The sequence below is a fragment of the Stegodyphus dumicola genome, chromosome 4, assembly GCF_044657685.1.
Source record: "Stegodyphus dumicola isolate Sdum_Otavi_A_Nest chromosome 4, ASM4465768v1".
In the NCBI taxonomy this organism is placed as follows: Eukaryota; Metazoa; Arthropoda; class Arachnida; order Araneae; family Eresidae; genus Stegodyphus; species Stegodyphus dumicola.
The window spans coordinates 238,163,866-238,177,989 of NC_140771.1; the positions used below are offsets into that span (position 1 = coordinate 238,163,866).

The 14,124-nt window shown below is 33.3% G+C and overlaps 1 protein-coding gene across 2 annotated transcripts in view; it reads right to left on the minus strand.

The window, feature by feature from the left end:
• The window catches only part of LOC118197422 (acidic leucine-rich nuclear phosphoprotein 32 family member D-like), a 39,792-nt gene extending 36,866 nt beyond the window's left edge, over positions 1-2,926 (minus strand). Inside the window, exon 1 of one of the 2 annotated variants that reach the window (XM_085816099.1) lies at positions 2,769-2,926. In XM_085816099.1, coding sequence (XP_085672225.1) covers positions 2,769-2,816 — 48 coding nt within the window. In that variant the 5' untranslated portion in view covers positions 2,817-2,926. The remainder of the gene's footprint in view (positions 1-2,768) is intronic. The other variant, XM_035368929.2, reaches the window with a different exon arrangement.
• Between the last annotated feature and the right edge of the window lie 11,198 nt (positions 2,927-14,124).

The following is a 14,124-nucleotide window of genomic DNA, read 5'->3' on the forward strand; positions in this document are numbered from 1 at the left end:
GATGGGACTAAATTTGGTTGAAGACAAGTTTACGATTTTAAATATTAAATTAAAATCCATATTCATCTTCCACATAATTTTTTCATTTAATAATCTCAAATTTTTAAAAATTAGTGGAGCACCAAAAAATCTAATCATTATACACTGCTGGCCACCGTAAATGCAACACCCTGAAGGAAGCATGCAAATAACATGAAAATTTACAACATGCATTAGCGGAAGCGAGATATGCGAATGTTTAGAATTTTAGCGCAGACATCATGCACGCCTGTGGTGACACTTCAAAGCGCTATTTAAGGCTTGGAGTTTTCAATGATTTCAAGTTCGTCAATTGTGTTTTTCTTGTGGTTTAGTGGCCTACCGAGAGTGTGGATTATCTTTCGGTAGTCGTGTTGGACGAAACCAAACAACTGTAATGCGGATATGTGGCCGTTGGATGCAGGAGAGTACTACAGACCGACGTGTTCGATCGCATCCACCTCAGTGCACCACTTCATGTGATGACAAGAACATTGTGCTCATGGCAGTGACGGATCGCTCAGTCACATCACGAACCATAGCACAGCACATTCAGTCTGTAACGCATCATCCAGTGTCCGCGCGTACCATTCAACGCCGTTTACAGCAGAGTGGTCTGTCCGCAAGACATCCATTGCTTTGTCTACCCTTGTCCACATGTTGCTCACATTGTCCAAGGGTTCTTCGTCAATCAGCAGATTGAATTGCTTTCCTGGCCGGCTCGCTCTTTGGATGTTTCGCCGATAGAAAACATGTGGTCTATGGTTGCTGAATGATTGACCCAGATTACATCTTAAGTTGCCACATTAGATCTCGTGTGGAAGCTGCTTGGTCTGCTGTACCCCAAGAACACATTCAAAGTCTCTTTGAGTCTATGCCGAGGCGTGTGGTAGCAGTGATCTCCAACAATGGCGGCTAGTCTGGCTACTGATTCTGGAAGGAACCACACTTCACAGAAGTCTATAAATTTAATCATTTGATACTTGGTTAACATGTTATCTACTAAACAAATTTTGTTGACATTTCTTGTGTTACAATTTGGGTGGCCAGCAGTGTATACAGTAAGAGAAGACAAAATATTCGGATTTAAAAAAAATGAAAATAATCTTAAGAGAACTTAGACACACTTCAAATAAAAAATCTGGTGACATAATATTAATGCACATTCTTTTGATCATCTATTACTTTAGATGCATTATGGTCATCTATGGAAATTTAAGAGTATTTTCTTATGCATTAATTCAAAATGCTAAGTCAATATATTGTTAAAAATAGTTTAATACCTTAATATATTTAATAATTATAAAATTGCTATTACTGCACTAAGCTTGCATATTTATACTAGATTTGAAATCTTTTATATCTGCATGACATTCACATCAAGATTCAAACTGACATAACTTTACTCCATAAGAAAATTTTAATAGAGTATTTAGAATACTATAATAAAATATTGAAAAATGAAGTAATTAATATTATATTTTTGCTTGTAGAGGAATAAAATTTGCCAACTTGTAAAAACAGTTTAATATGCAGATATCAAAATAAGATCATAAATAGGTTTAACATGATATAATACTGTATAAATAGGTATCATCTATTTATCTAATGCATCTTTATACTTTTATGCATGCAAGAAATATAAAATGATCATAATATAAATTCTCACACCAAGAATTTTATTACACTTTTTAATAATAAAAAAAAAAGTTTCAGGAACTTATACATAATTTTTAATGGAATAAAATTGATTTTTTAAATAACTATTTTAAAATGTACGCATCAATCGAAGAACAAGTACATTTCACATTTTTCTCTTTAAAATTACCTTATTCTTATCTAATAAATTTCCTAATACTTTTCTGTACGGAAAACACTTAAAAATAATGTAAATATACATTTCCAAACTTAACAAACATAAAAAATTATGTAAAAATTCACATAAATTCAATCACATAAATGTATAGAATTATAGCCACAGCAGCATCTCACTAAGATACTAATTTTTGCACAGAAAACGTAACGCTAAGTTTTTAAAAGATGCACGCTTTTTATAATTTAACTTATGCTGATAAAATTTCTCACTAGATGATAGACACTGAAAAAACTATATTACATACTTAACCAATATCACAAAAATACACCGATATTCAAAATCAAGTTTCTACTTCAAATTTTCACCACCCTTTTCTCCCCCACTCCCACCACCGAAGTTCGGGACTCTCCACATTTAACTATTCATATACTCTATCTTAACTGCTAATTACCCTATTCGACCTTATTTACATATTTCTGTACACCACAATTATGAGTAACATTACATATTTGCAATATATTTAGAATCAAGAGGTCATATTACGTTCCATCCCAAACTACGCTTCCGCCTCAACTTACGTACGAAGTAAATAGTAAGACTAACGACACACGCCGATAGCACTTAGAAATAATTCAAAGTACGATTTAAAGTTAAAACCAAAATACATTTTCTAAGAATGCATTTTATAGTTTCGATCGACAGCTATATTCATCTGAAATGATTAATTCTTCACAAGAACAGAAATTCTGCGGCGTGTTCATAACTGTTTTGAATTCCACATAAGTATGGACGCACTAACACTCGCCATTACTTAACAAAGCTTCATCACGTTGAACGGACGAACACAGTTATTACGATAAGTCATATAATTTCTGTGCAAATTTACATTCATTTTTCAAAAAATAATTACAAATAATAAGCATAAGCATTTTACCACAGCAGGGCTTCTGCCTCTCTTTTCTAGCTCAATCCGTTTCTCCATGTTGCCGACTTTTAAGACTTGCGAAAGCGCGTAAAAAGCGTTGCTCACTTGTTCAACAAGACGATGAAAAATGTTGCCAGTTTGAACAAACGTAATATTTTTATCGTCTTCTGCTTTAAAAGATAACATTTTCATGCCGTACAAAAGTATATTCACACATGTTTATTTATATTACAAAACATATAAATATGTTACCTTAAATAAAACAAAACACATTCGAATATTAAATGGCGATAGTGTACTAGACGCTGAATGCAATTTTTAAAAAACGTTAACGGTATTAGTTTTTAAAGTTTGCTCATCTGAATATGATAAAATATATAAATTGGGATGGCCTCATGAACACCTGTTCTGATGTGAATTAACGATAATTTATTTTAGAATTTTAAAGATAGTTATCCGTAATAAGGATTCGTTTACATGCTTAGTTCGCGAGTCGATTGAAGTTAAAAGACCACTCAAATCACAATTACGTAGTAAAAGATGACAGGAACTTTTGAAGAATTACAAAATAACTTAATAATCCAAACATATCTTTGTTGCTTCTTGATTATTCTATGGCATGGCAAATAACAATAGGGACAATTCGCATCCACATTTTTACTTGCTACGTATTAAATTTTTAATAATGAATAGAAACACTCAAGCAAGAGATGTTCTTTAGCTAGCAAGCGTGAGCAGCAAAAAAGAATGACTAATAGTTACAGTAGTGTTTATAATCTCAGAACGCTTTGCTATAAGCCTGCCCAACAATTGCGCTAGAAGCCTATAGCAATGCGATTACTGCAGGGAAAATGCAGATGACTTGAAGGAAGGTTGGACTTTAATTGTAAATTAAAAATTTTAAATCTCTACTGCCAATTTGTTCCAATTAATTTTAATTTCGCAAAAAATTTCAGTTATATTTTTAATATTACGTCATATTTATATATTATTACACACACACCCCACAATATGTGTGTGTGTGTATATATATATATCTTACATATGTATAACTACCTCCCTCACACATACCACGCCCCTCCCACATACAAAAAATAGCTTGTCAAATGTTCACCGCCTGTAATAATTCAAAGTATCCCCACTGCTGATCCCGGAGTATCGGATACCATAGCCTACAACAACCCTTCTGAGAAAGAAACAGACGCGAACACTTCACCGACTTCCCGGTAGAAAGAAAGAAAGTTGATTAATTAATTAATTCATACTCTGCCCTTTTTGTATTTTATGTGCATTTCATATTATACACTTCCTTGTATCTTATTTTATATATTTCAATTTTTCAACTTATATTTCATTAATTTTTCCAAAGGTTGCATACTTTATTACGTTTCTTGTGTTTCTTATGTTTATTCCGATTACTTTGAGTTTTATTTTGTAAGTAAAGTAAAGATTACCGTATATACCCGCGTATAAGTCGACCCCCCACTTCGACATAAAAAATTCGTAGAAAATAAGAAACCCGTGTATAAGTCGACCCCACACTTCCGAAATCGATCGAGAAACTTCGAAAAAAATTTTTTAAGATACCAACATATCCAAAACGCAGGATAATTGGGGGAAAATGATTGTATATAATAACCTTCTAGAATTTGTTCCGGAAAAGATTCGCGTACGTAAAATCTATCTGCATTTTCCCTTTTTAAAAGTTAAAAGAAATATTCAAAACTGTCCAGTTAGTATTCAAAACTCTTCAGTTATTGCGTGGGCTATTTTTTTAAATTTTGACGTGTATGCCTGTTAGCAAAAGTATTTCATGAATGAACAATAACTATTATAAAGACTATACATACGTAAAAACTATCTGCATTTCTCTTTTCTTGGCGTGTTGGCGAAACTTTTTTATTGCTAGATATTGATCGGTTGTTCGGGGGCCGAAAATTCTTTGGTTTAATCGAAACTTATTCTAGTTAAAGTATGAAACTCTGTGATTAGTTCGTCACATAATTTAAGTCATGAAATTACTTCAAGTAAGTGACTTATTTGATAAGTCGTCCAATTTGAGTGCATTATATAAAGAAATTTTTGAACTTCCGATTCTTTTAATTTTTTATGGCCCCGCGTTCAAGTCGACCCCCCACTTTGAAGTCTTTTTTTTTTTTTTTTTTTTTTTTTTTTTTTTTTGTCCAAAATATCTTGACTTATACGCGGTTATATACGGTAACTTCTTTTTATTATATTTATAAAAATAGTTTTGAATTAACATGCATGAAAGCGAGGATGTCGGGGCGCACTTATTCAAGTAGCTGAAATTTTTACTACTTAATTCTTCTTTAATATCTCGAGATTTCTAAAAAATCCATTCACCTTTAAGGAAACTGCTACATTCAAAATAAATTCTTTATAGCACTCTACTGAATTTGGCTATTATATCTCGAGATTTCTAAAAAATCCATTAACTTAACAGAACTGTTACATTCAAATGAATTCTTTATAGTACTTCAATTTAATTCATCTCATATTGTACTTCAATTTAATTCATCTCACTAATTGTATTAAAACTCGACTACAAATTTTATCTTAACTAAAATTGCCAATTTGGCATCATCTTTCTTATTTAAGTAAAAGAAGAAACACCTTCACATTTATTAATTATTGTTCATTGAACGGGGGCTAGTTTGTTCCTCTTCAAAAGTCAACCAGTTTCCGATCAATGATGATAATTTCTTGGTGTATTAATATTCTTTTTAAAAGTTTGAATTTCTATTATTTTCGGAATTAAATTTCATACTTCTGGGTTACCTCATTTAGATACATTCTACTAACTTTATATTAGGAGATAATATAATCAATATTACTTTAATAAATAAATTATTATTATACTTTGCAGCTATTGCGCAAGTATTAGGAAATTTATTTCAATTTCAATGAATTTCAATTAATTCAATATATACATATATATATTTCTAATTTTGATTGGCTGTAACCTCCTTCATTTTTTATTTAATTTGGGAACTTCATCTCTCTGGAATATGCTCCCAGCGTGCAGACCACCAAACCACGATGGTATGCTAATTATAATATAAATAAAGAAATTATTTGATAAATATTGATACTTAATCTGAGATTTAGAAGATTAATTTAAGTGATACATTAAAAACGTCAGGAAAAAGAAAAAAATAATAGTAGGATATATATGTGGTGAGATAAAAAATATGAAATCAAACTTCTAATTTTAATTGGCTATAAACTGTTTTATTTTTTATTTAATTTGGGTACTTCCTCTCTCTGTCTTAAAAATAGCGCTGCAAGTCCAAACTGAGTTATTCAAATTAATCATGCGATCCTTCATAACACTTAATGCAGATACATCTTTGCCCAATGAAATAATTGTAAACAAAAACGTTTTCTAATTCGAACTGAAACTTTTGACTCCCTCCCTTCTTTCTCTGAGTCCCTGCATCACTTTTCGCTACGCTTTCATCCTGGCAAGACGCTGCTGCAATTATCTACGCTCGCTTCTACCACCATAGTAATAAAAATGTAAATGTTCTGGAAATAGGCACGATTGCAGTGCCAAGTGAACTATGGCCACAAATGTGAATGTAAATAAAAAAAGGAAATTAATCCGGTTCGACTTGTTCCTCTTTAATATGGATCAAGTATCTACGCTAAACAATATTGCTACGCTTCTACGTCTCTTACGTCGGTGCTTCCAAAATTGTGCTATCATTACATATATATGTACTTGACGTATTGTAATCGCGAAAAATTTCGGATTTCAGATTTCAATGAAAATGTTCATTTTGCTCGACTTCCTGAATCCATTTCTACTATTTTTAGAACGTTTAGCTTTTATGTATGGTACTACCATAACATCTAGTTGTGCACTTCCCTTTTTTATTGCAATCATCAGAACTAAATACACACACACATATATATATATATATAATGATAGCACAAATTTTGGAAGCACTGGATGTAAGAACACTACGACGTAGAAGATGCAGAAAAGAGAAATGCTGATGTCGTAGATACTGTTACGTTTTTCTTCTCTGACACCAGTTATTTCTTATATTAGACGTAATTTTCCTCCTTCACGTTCGTACGGGGTTCGTAGATTTGGATTGAATAAGGACGACACTTGATGAAGTTTAGTTTAGTTTAGTTTACGAGTATGGTGCAACTCTCCTGGCCGACAATAATCGGCCTCATGGTTAACGCAGCCCACCCGACGCAGACAAATAACAACAACAATAAAAAAACAATAATAATAAAATAAATAAATAAGTAAGTAAAAGATTAAAATATTTAAAGTAATAGTCCTATCATAGTCTTGTTTTCATTCACAATCCTCATGATTTCTGTTGCATAGCTATTCAAGAATTTTCTTTCTTTAATTACATTTTGTTCATTTATTTTTCCAAATCTCGTCCTCACACTCTCGATCAGTTTACATTCTTCCATAAAATGAGCTGCGTTTCTGCACTTCCGACAAGCCAAGCATTGATCATTGCCCTGGAGATTTAAACGTTTTAAATAGGCCGGGAATCTAACATGATCCGTGATAACTTGAATAGTATCTATATTATTAAATAGATCCATTTTTCTTTTTATGATCAAAATCCTCAAGTAACCCTTATTTTTATTTGAACCATTCCATTCCCGAGCTCATTTCTCAATTATAATTGCTTTCATTTTTCTCAAGGTAATTCTTTTGGAATCATTAATAGCTTCTGTTGACGCCAGAGACGCCATCTGTGAAAAATATGTAATATTTGTGTTCTAAAACCATGACGCTGATGTTTTTATAGCGCCACCTTGCGGCGACTTGTATTGAGTTTTGAGTGTGTTCTGAGACGCCGCCGAGAGATGTGAACTAACTATGCGGCTTTTTCAGTAATTAATAAATTTTAGTATACAGTCCATTTTTGAGTTTTGTGTAAAGTGATTTATTTAATTATGAGTTTTACTGAGCTATTGACGGGCCCATTATTGGTCCGTCGAGCCGGAGCTCGAATTGTGTGTCAAAGTCGGAAGGTAAGTGTTATAGAAGAAAACTTGTGGATTACTCTTAAATAGAAGGTACGTGGCCTTAATTGTAATAACTGTGTAATTGAAAAAGTAGATTCAAAATGTTTAAAAGTGCAAAAAAAGAAGATTATCAGCGTATTGCTTTAGAGCTGAATTTAGACATTTCAGAAGCAAAAACTATATCAGATTTAACTAATATAATTAAAAACAGTGAAAGCTTTAAGAAGGATCCTGTATTAGTTGACGGTATAGCTAATAATATTATCGATGAAAGGAAAAGTGACGAGAGCCGTTTGCTCGAACTTGAGAAATTGAAAGCGGAACGAGCGAAATCGGAACTAGAACTCGCGAAGTTGCGAGCAGAATCAAAGAGTGAAAACCTCAGAGAATATGGGAAAAGAGGAAAATGTAGAATCTCTTGACTCTCTTATTAAAAGTATACGTACATTAACAACTAAAATTCCAATTAGACCGGAAGGTTGGGGTTATTTCTTTTCATCGTTAGAAAGGGCGTTCATTTCAAAAAGTGTTCCAGAGAAATTTAAATCGGAAATTCTTCTAAATTTGTTGGGAGATAAAGCCACAAATGTTATTACATACATTAAAGACGACGAATTAGGAGATTATTCTAAGGTTAAAGAAATAGTACTAAGAGAGTTCGAACCATCCCCCCAAATTTGTTTAGAAAATTTTAGGAAGACACAACAAATGACGAATGAAACTTATGTGCAGTTCGCGTCTAGATTAACCACGAGTTGGGATTATTATTTGAAACTGAGAAAGGTAAATGACTTTGAAACATTAAAACAATTAACGATTTCTGATAAAATATGTCAAACACTTGATAAAGAAGGTTATGTGTTTTATAAATGTAGGGCAAGGAAATTCTTGGTTTAAACCTGTAGAATTGGCGAAGGGGATAGATTTATGTTATACATCAAAGGAAAAACCTGTAGTGGATAATTCTAGGTTGAGTAATAAAAACAGTTATCCTAAAAATATGTCAAAGGTTTTTCTAACTGATATAAAAAATTCGAAATGTATTTTATCATGCAATGAAATTCATCCTTTGTACAAATGCCCTGTTTATAAAAACATGACAGTTAGCGATAGAGTTGGGCTAGTGAAATCGAAACAGCTATGTTTCAACTGTTTAGTAAATCATAAAGTGATTAATTGCAGCAATAAATTCTCTTGCGGTATTTGCAAAAAGAAACATCACATGACACTCCATTTCCCTCGAGAACAAAAAATAAACAAAGACATAGTTGCGCAGGTGGTGAGTCATGATAATAAAAATATTCCTTCGAATTTGGACGCTTCGGCGCCATCATTTGAACCTCTGCAAGCTAAAACGAGTACTGATCAAAATTTATTATCAACGGTGTTGTACCTCTCATCATACAGCGAGGATAAGTCTGGCAACAGCTGCAGGGAAAAAAACTTCGCAGTGCTGGAATGGCAACAGCGGATGATATTCTACAGATTTTAATATTTTGATTTTGAGTCGATGTTTCTTTTGCGATACTATTACGTTAAAACATTTGATTTTTGGGTGAATGAAATGAATCCGCGTCCCGCTGCGGATATTAGTAAAATATATTTAGAAAATTAGCTGCGTTGGAAAGGATGAAACCTGGTGTTTGAATTTGCGGTAATTTTCCTCCTAAAATTGCGTCGAGTTCAGAATATTATGCCAGGCTTATTCACGCTGGTGCAGATAAGTTCAAATTTTGTTATTGTGTTTATAGTGTATAACATGCAAATATATGAATAGAATTCTATTAAATAAACATTTAAAATTCTGGAATGGTGTTTTAAAATTTTAGATGTCGAGTATTCACATTGCTATGTCGGAGCCAGTGGCAGTCAGGTGTAAAGTAAAATTGTTTTTGCTCCACGACATAACAAACAACGTGCAATCTCGCGAATGAATTAAAAGCTGTCTTACTCAGCCCTTTTGTTTGTTTAATTAAAGATGCATCGGGTAACTTTTTTAGGGTTAGAGGTTTGTTAGATATCGACGCTAATTCAAATTTTATGAGCAAAATGTTAGCAGATTTGCTTTAATTAAAGGGAGAAAAGACTAACATTTCTGTTTCAGGAATAAATAATTTGTCTTTGAATATAAAATCTATAGTGCAACTATTTTAAATAGAGACAAGAGTTTCGATTTAAGTTTAAATTTTTTGGTGGTTCCTAAAATAACAGAATATACGCCCTCTAGGCCTCTTGAAATTAATGTTTCATCTTTAGATAATATCAATTTAGCAGATGATAAATTTTTTGAGCCAGGCCCAATTGAATTTCTGATAGGTGCAGAACATTTTTATGAGCTTTTAAAACCAGGTCAAATTTCCCTTCAGGATTCAAATTTAAGATTACAAAATAGTGTTTTCGGCTATGTTGTAAGTGGGACTCTTCCTGCTAAAGGGGAAAGTAAATTACATTGTGGGCTTATTACAGATAATTTGGAGTTAGAAAGAGCAGTAAGAAAGTTCTGGAAAATCGAAAACGTAGAAAGAGAGTCTGAGATTTCTAAGAGTAAAGAAGCAGAAATTTGTGAACAGCATTTTCTCAAAAACTATTCTAGGACTGAAACCGGAAAATATGTAGTCAAGATACCGTTTAAGGAAGATCCAATGTGTTTAGGGAATTCGAAACAAATCGCGCTTAAGAGGTTGAACTCGTTGTGAACTCGTTTAAGTAAGGATGAAAATTACTTATTATTGTACTCTGATTTTCTACATAAATACAGTGAACTAGGTCACATGACTGAAGTGAAAGATGAAGATGAGCAAGAGGGGAAGTATTATATTCCACACCTTGGCATTTATCGCCCTGAGAAAAGTTCGACACCTTTGAGAGTAGTGTTCAATGCTTCAACTTCAACGTCAAAAGGTAACTCACTGAATTCAATTCAGTATAATGGTGGTGTAATTCAAGAGGACTTGTTTTCAATTATGGTACGTTTCCGAAAACATTTATGCTTTTACAGCGGATATCAAAAAGATGTACCGAATGATATCGATTCATCCTACTCAACGGCAGCTACAGAGAATTTTTTGGAAAGAGTCAATTAATGGTCCAGTTAAAACTTTTGAGTTGAACACGGTCACCTATGGCACAGTAAGTGCACCTTTTTTAGCCATGAAAACATTACGTCAGCTTGCTATAGATGAGTTCACAAATTTTCCATTAGCAGCTGCAGTTCTACAGAGTGATTTTTACATGGATGATGTTCTAACAGGGTCCAGTTCATTGAGTTCGGTAAGAGCTACAGCGTGAATTAATTGATATTTTAAAAAGTGCAACTATGACTCTGCACAAATGGTGTAGCAACAATCCGGAGCTTGCAGTTAACGTTGATGATGAATACACATTTCAGTGCGCGAATAGAAGTGTCAGCCATTGGTGTTTCCTGGAAAGCAGATAAAGATTGTTTTAATTTTAAAGTGAAACTAGAAAATGAGTCTAAAATTACTTAAAGCAAGTTTTGTCAACAATAGCGAGAATCTTTTACCCACTTGGTTTATTGGGTCGTTTATTGGGTCCCGTGATAGCTAAAGCTAAAATATTTCTTCAGAGACTATGGGTTTTGAAGCTCAATTGGGACGATCATCTACCTGATAAAGAAGCCAAAGAATGGCAACGGTTTTTCTCTGAACTACCACAAATATGTAAATTAGAAATTAACAGATGCATTCTTGTTGCAGAAGCAATTTTTATTGAGTTACACGGATTTTGTGATGCCTCCGAGTTAGCTTATGGAGCTGTAGTTTATTGTAAATCCATCTCCCAATATGGTGAAGTGGTGATAAGGCTGGTAACAAGTAAATCAAAGGTTTTTTCTATAAAGCAAGTTACTATACCAAGATTTTAGAGTTATGCGCAGCTGTATTGCTTGCGAAGTTAATGACTCGAGTAATATCTGCTCTGAAACTTAATGTGAATAATGTATTTTTCTGGAGTGACTCTTCGATAGTTTTGGCTTGGCTGAAAAAAGAGCCCTGCTGTATGAAAACGTTTGTTGCTAATCGAGTTGCGGTGGTTCAAGAAATGACGGAGGTGCGACAGTGGCATCACGTCCCATCTAAACAGAACCCTGCGGATCTCATATCAAGAGGTGCTGATCCGGTCAAACTTCAACTATGTGAACTGTGGTGGAGTGGTCCCCCATTTCTTCTTCAACCTGTGATGACTAAGTGCCAAGATGATATCCCTGAGGAGTCCGAAGAACTGTATCTTCGAGAATTAAAACCACCAGCAGTAAGTGAAATATGTGCACTTATTAACACTTATGAGCCAATAAATGTCATCAATAATTGCTCATCTTACAACAAATTGCTAAGAGTAGTGGCTTGGTGCAAGAGATTCTTGCATAACACCAGGCATCCATTGCATGCTACACGCGGAACGTTGACAACCAGTGAGCTTTCTAGTGCGTTATTGTGTATTGTAAAAAACGTTCAAAGGACTTCATTTGTGACAGAAATCCAGTGCTTAGAAAAGGGTTCTTCTATTCCTAATAGTAGTTAACCATTGAATTTGTCTCCATTTTTATATCATGAGTACTCAGAGTGGGTGGCAGACTGAAAAACAGCGACTTAAGTGAAATGAGAAAACATCCTATGATTCTGCCAACTAAACATAATTTTACTGTAATTGTGATTAATCATTTTCATGTTCTTTATTTTCATGCAGGTGCTGAAACAACCCTATCACTTATAAGGAGTAAATTTTGGATTGTTTCTGCAAGAAATTTAATTAGAAAAATTATATTTAATTGTATGATTTGTAAAAAGGTAAATTCTAGGTCTGTGCAGCAACAGATGGCTGACTTACCAGCTGCGGGAGTGACCATATCAAGAGTTTTTGCGAAAACAGGACTCGATTTCGGTGGTCCATTTGTGGTAAAACAATTTGTAGGTAGAAGTAAACAGGTAAGAAAAGTATTTGAATATATTTTTGTATGTTTCACTACGAAAGCCTTGCACTTTGAAATTGTTAATGGTTTAACAAGTGCAGCATTTATAGCAGCACTTAAACGCTTTATTGCCAGGCGAGGTAAACCCTCAGATATTTTCAGTGATAATGGCAGAAATTTTGTGGGTGCTCATAGAGAATTAAGAGCGATTTTAAAATCTTTATTTAAGGATAAAAGTGAGGAAGAAATTAAAAGTTATTTGGCTACTGAAGGCATAAATTGGCATTTTAATCCTCCCTCTACTCCTCACTTTGGAGGTTTATGGGAAGCTAGTGTGAAATCTTTTAAATATCACTTGAAACGAGTAGTGGGAAAAACAATTCTAACTTATGAAGAATTTTTTACTCTAATTGTTCAAATTGAATCTGTACTTAATTCTCGCCCTCTTTGTCCCATATCAAATGATCCAAATGATGTAGAGGCATTGACACCTTCTCACTTTCTTATTTGTTCATCTTTAATTGCATTGCCTGAACCTAATTTTACAGAGATTCCTATAAATCGGATAACTAGATGGCAAATGGTTCAAAAATTAAATCAAAATTTTTGGAAAAAATGGTCGTCTGAATATTTAAACAAACTTTTAAATAGACCTAAATGGTATAAAGGAATAGTAGAAATGAAGGAAGGAGATTTAGTTTTAGTAAAAGATTCGGATAATTACTCTCCTTTAAAGTGGCATTTAGCACGAATTATTAAAACCCATCCAGGTCAAGATAATATTATTCGAGTTGTGACTCTTAAAGATAAAAATGGAACCTATAAAAGGCCAATGACAAAAATTGTACCTTTGCCTTTTGTTAACGAAAAAGTTTCAGTTACTTAAATTGTATTTGTAGTTAATTATCAAGTTTGAGTTTGTATAATTGTTATAACCATCATTATTATTATCTTGGAGTGTTGTGTTTGTATTTTAAAACTTGTGTTCTAAATTTATTGTTGAATGTAACATTCAAGGCCGGGCTGGATGTTGACGCCATCTGTGAAAAATATGTAATATTTGTGTTCTAAAACCATGACGCTGATGTTTTTTATAGCGCCACCTTGCGTCCACTTGTATTGAGTTTTGAGTGTGTTCTGAGACCTCGCCGAGAGATGATAAATCCATAAGCACACAGTGAGACACAAAAACAAAAGTAAGTATTTAGAAATTGAAAATAATTTTTAATATACTTCACAACAAATAGAAAACAAAACTTACTTCGGTTACTACCTTTTCTCGTAAATCTACCATCAAAGCGTCATTCTTTAAGCTTCACTTAAGCCCTAGAACTGGAATATTTTTTCATTTTTCGCCAAAGGGTCTTCAGATTCTTGATTGTCATAATGGGCTCCCACCTTCGAAGT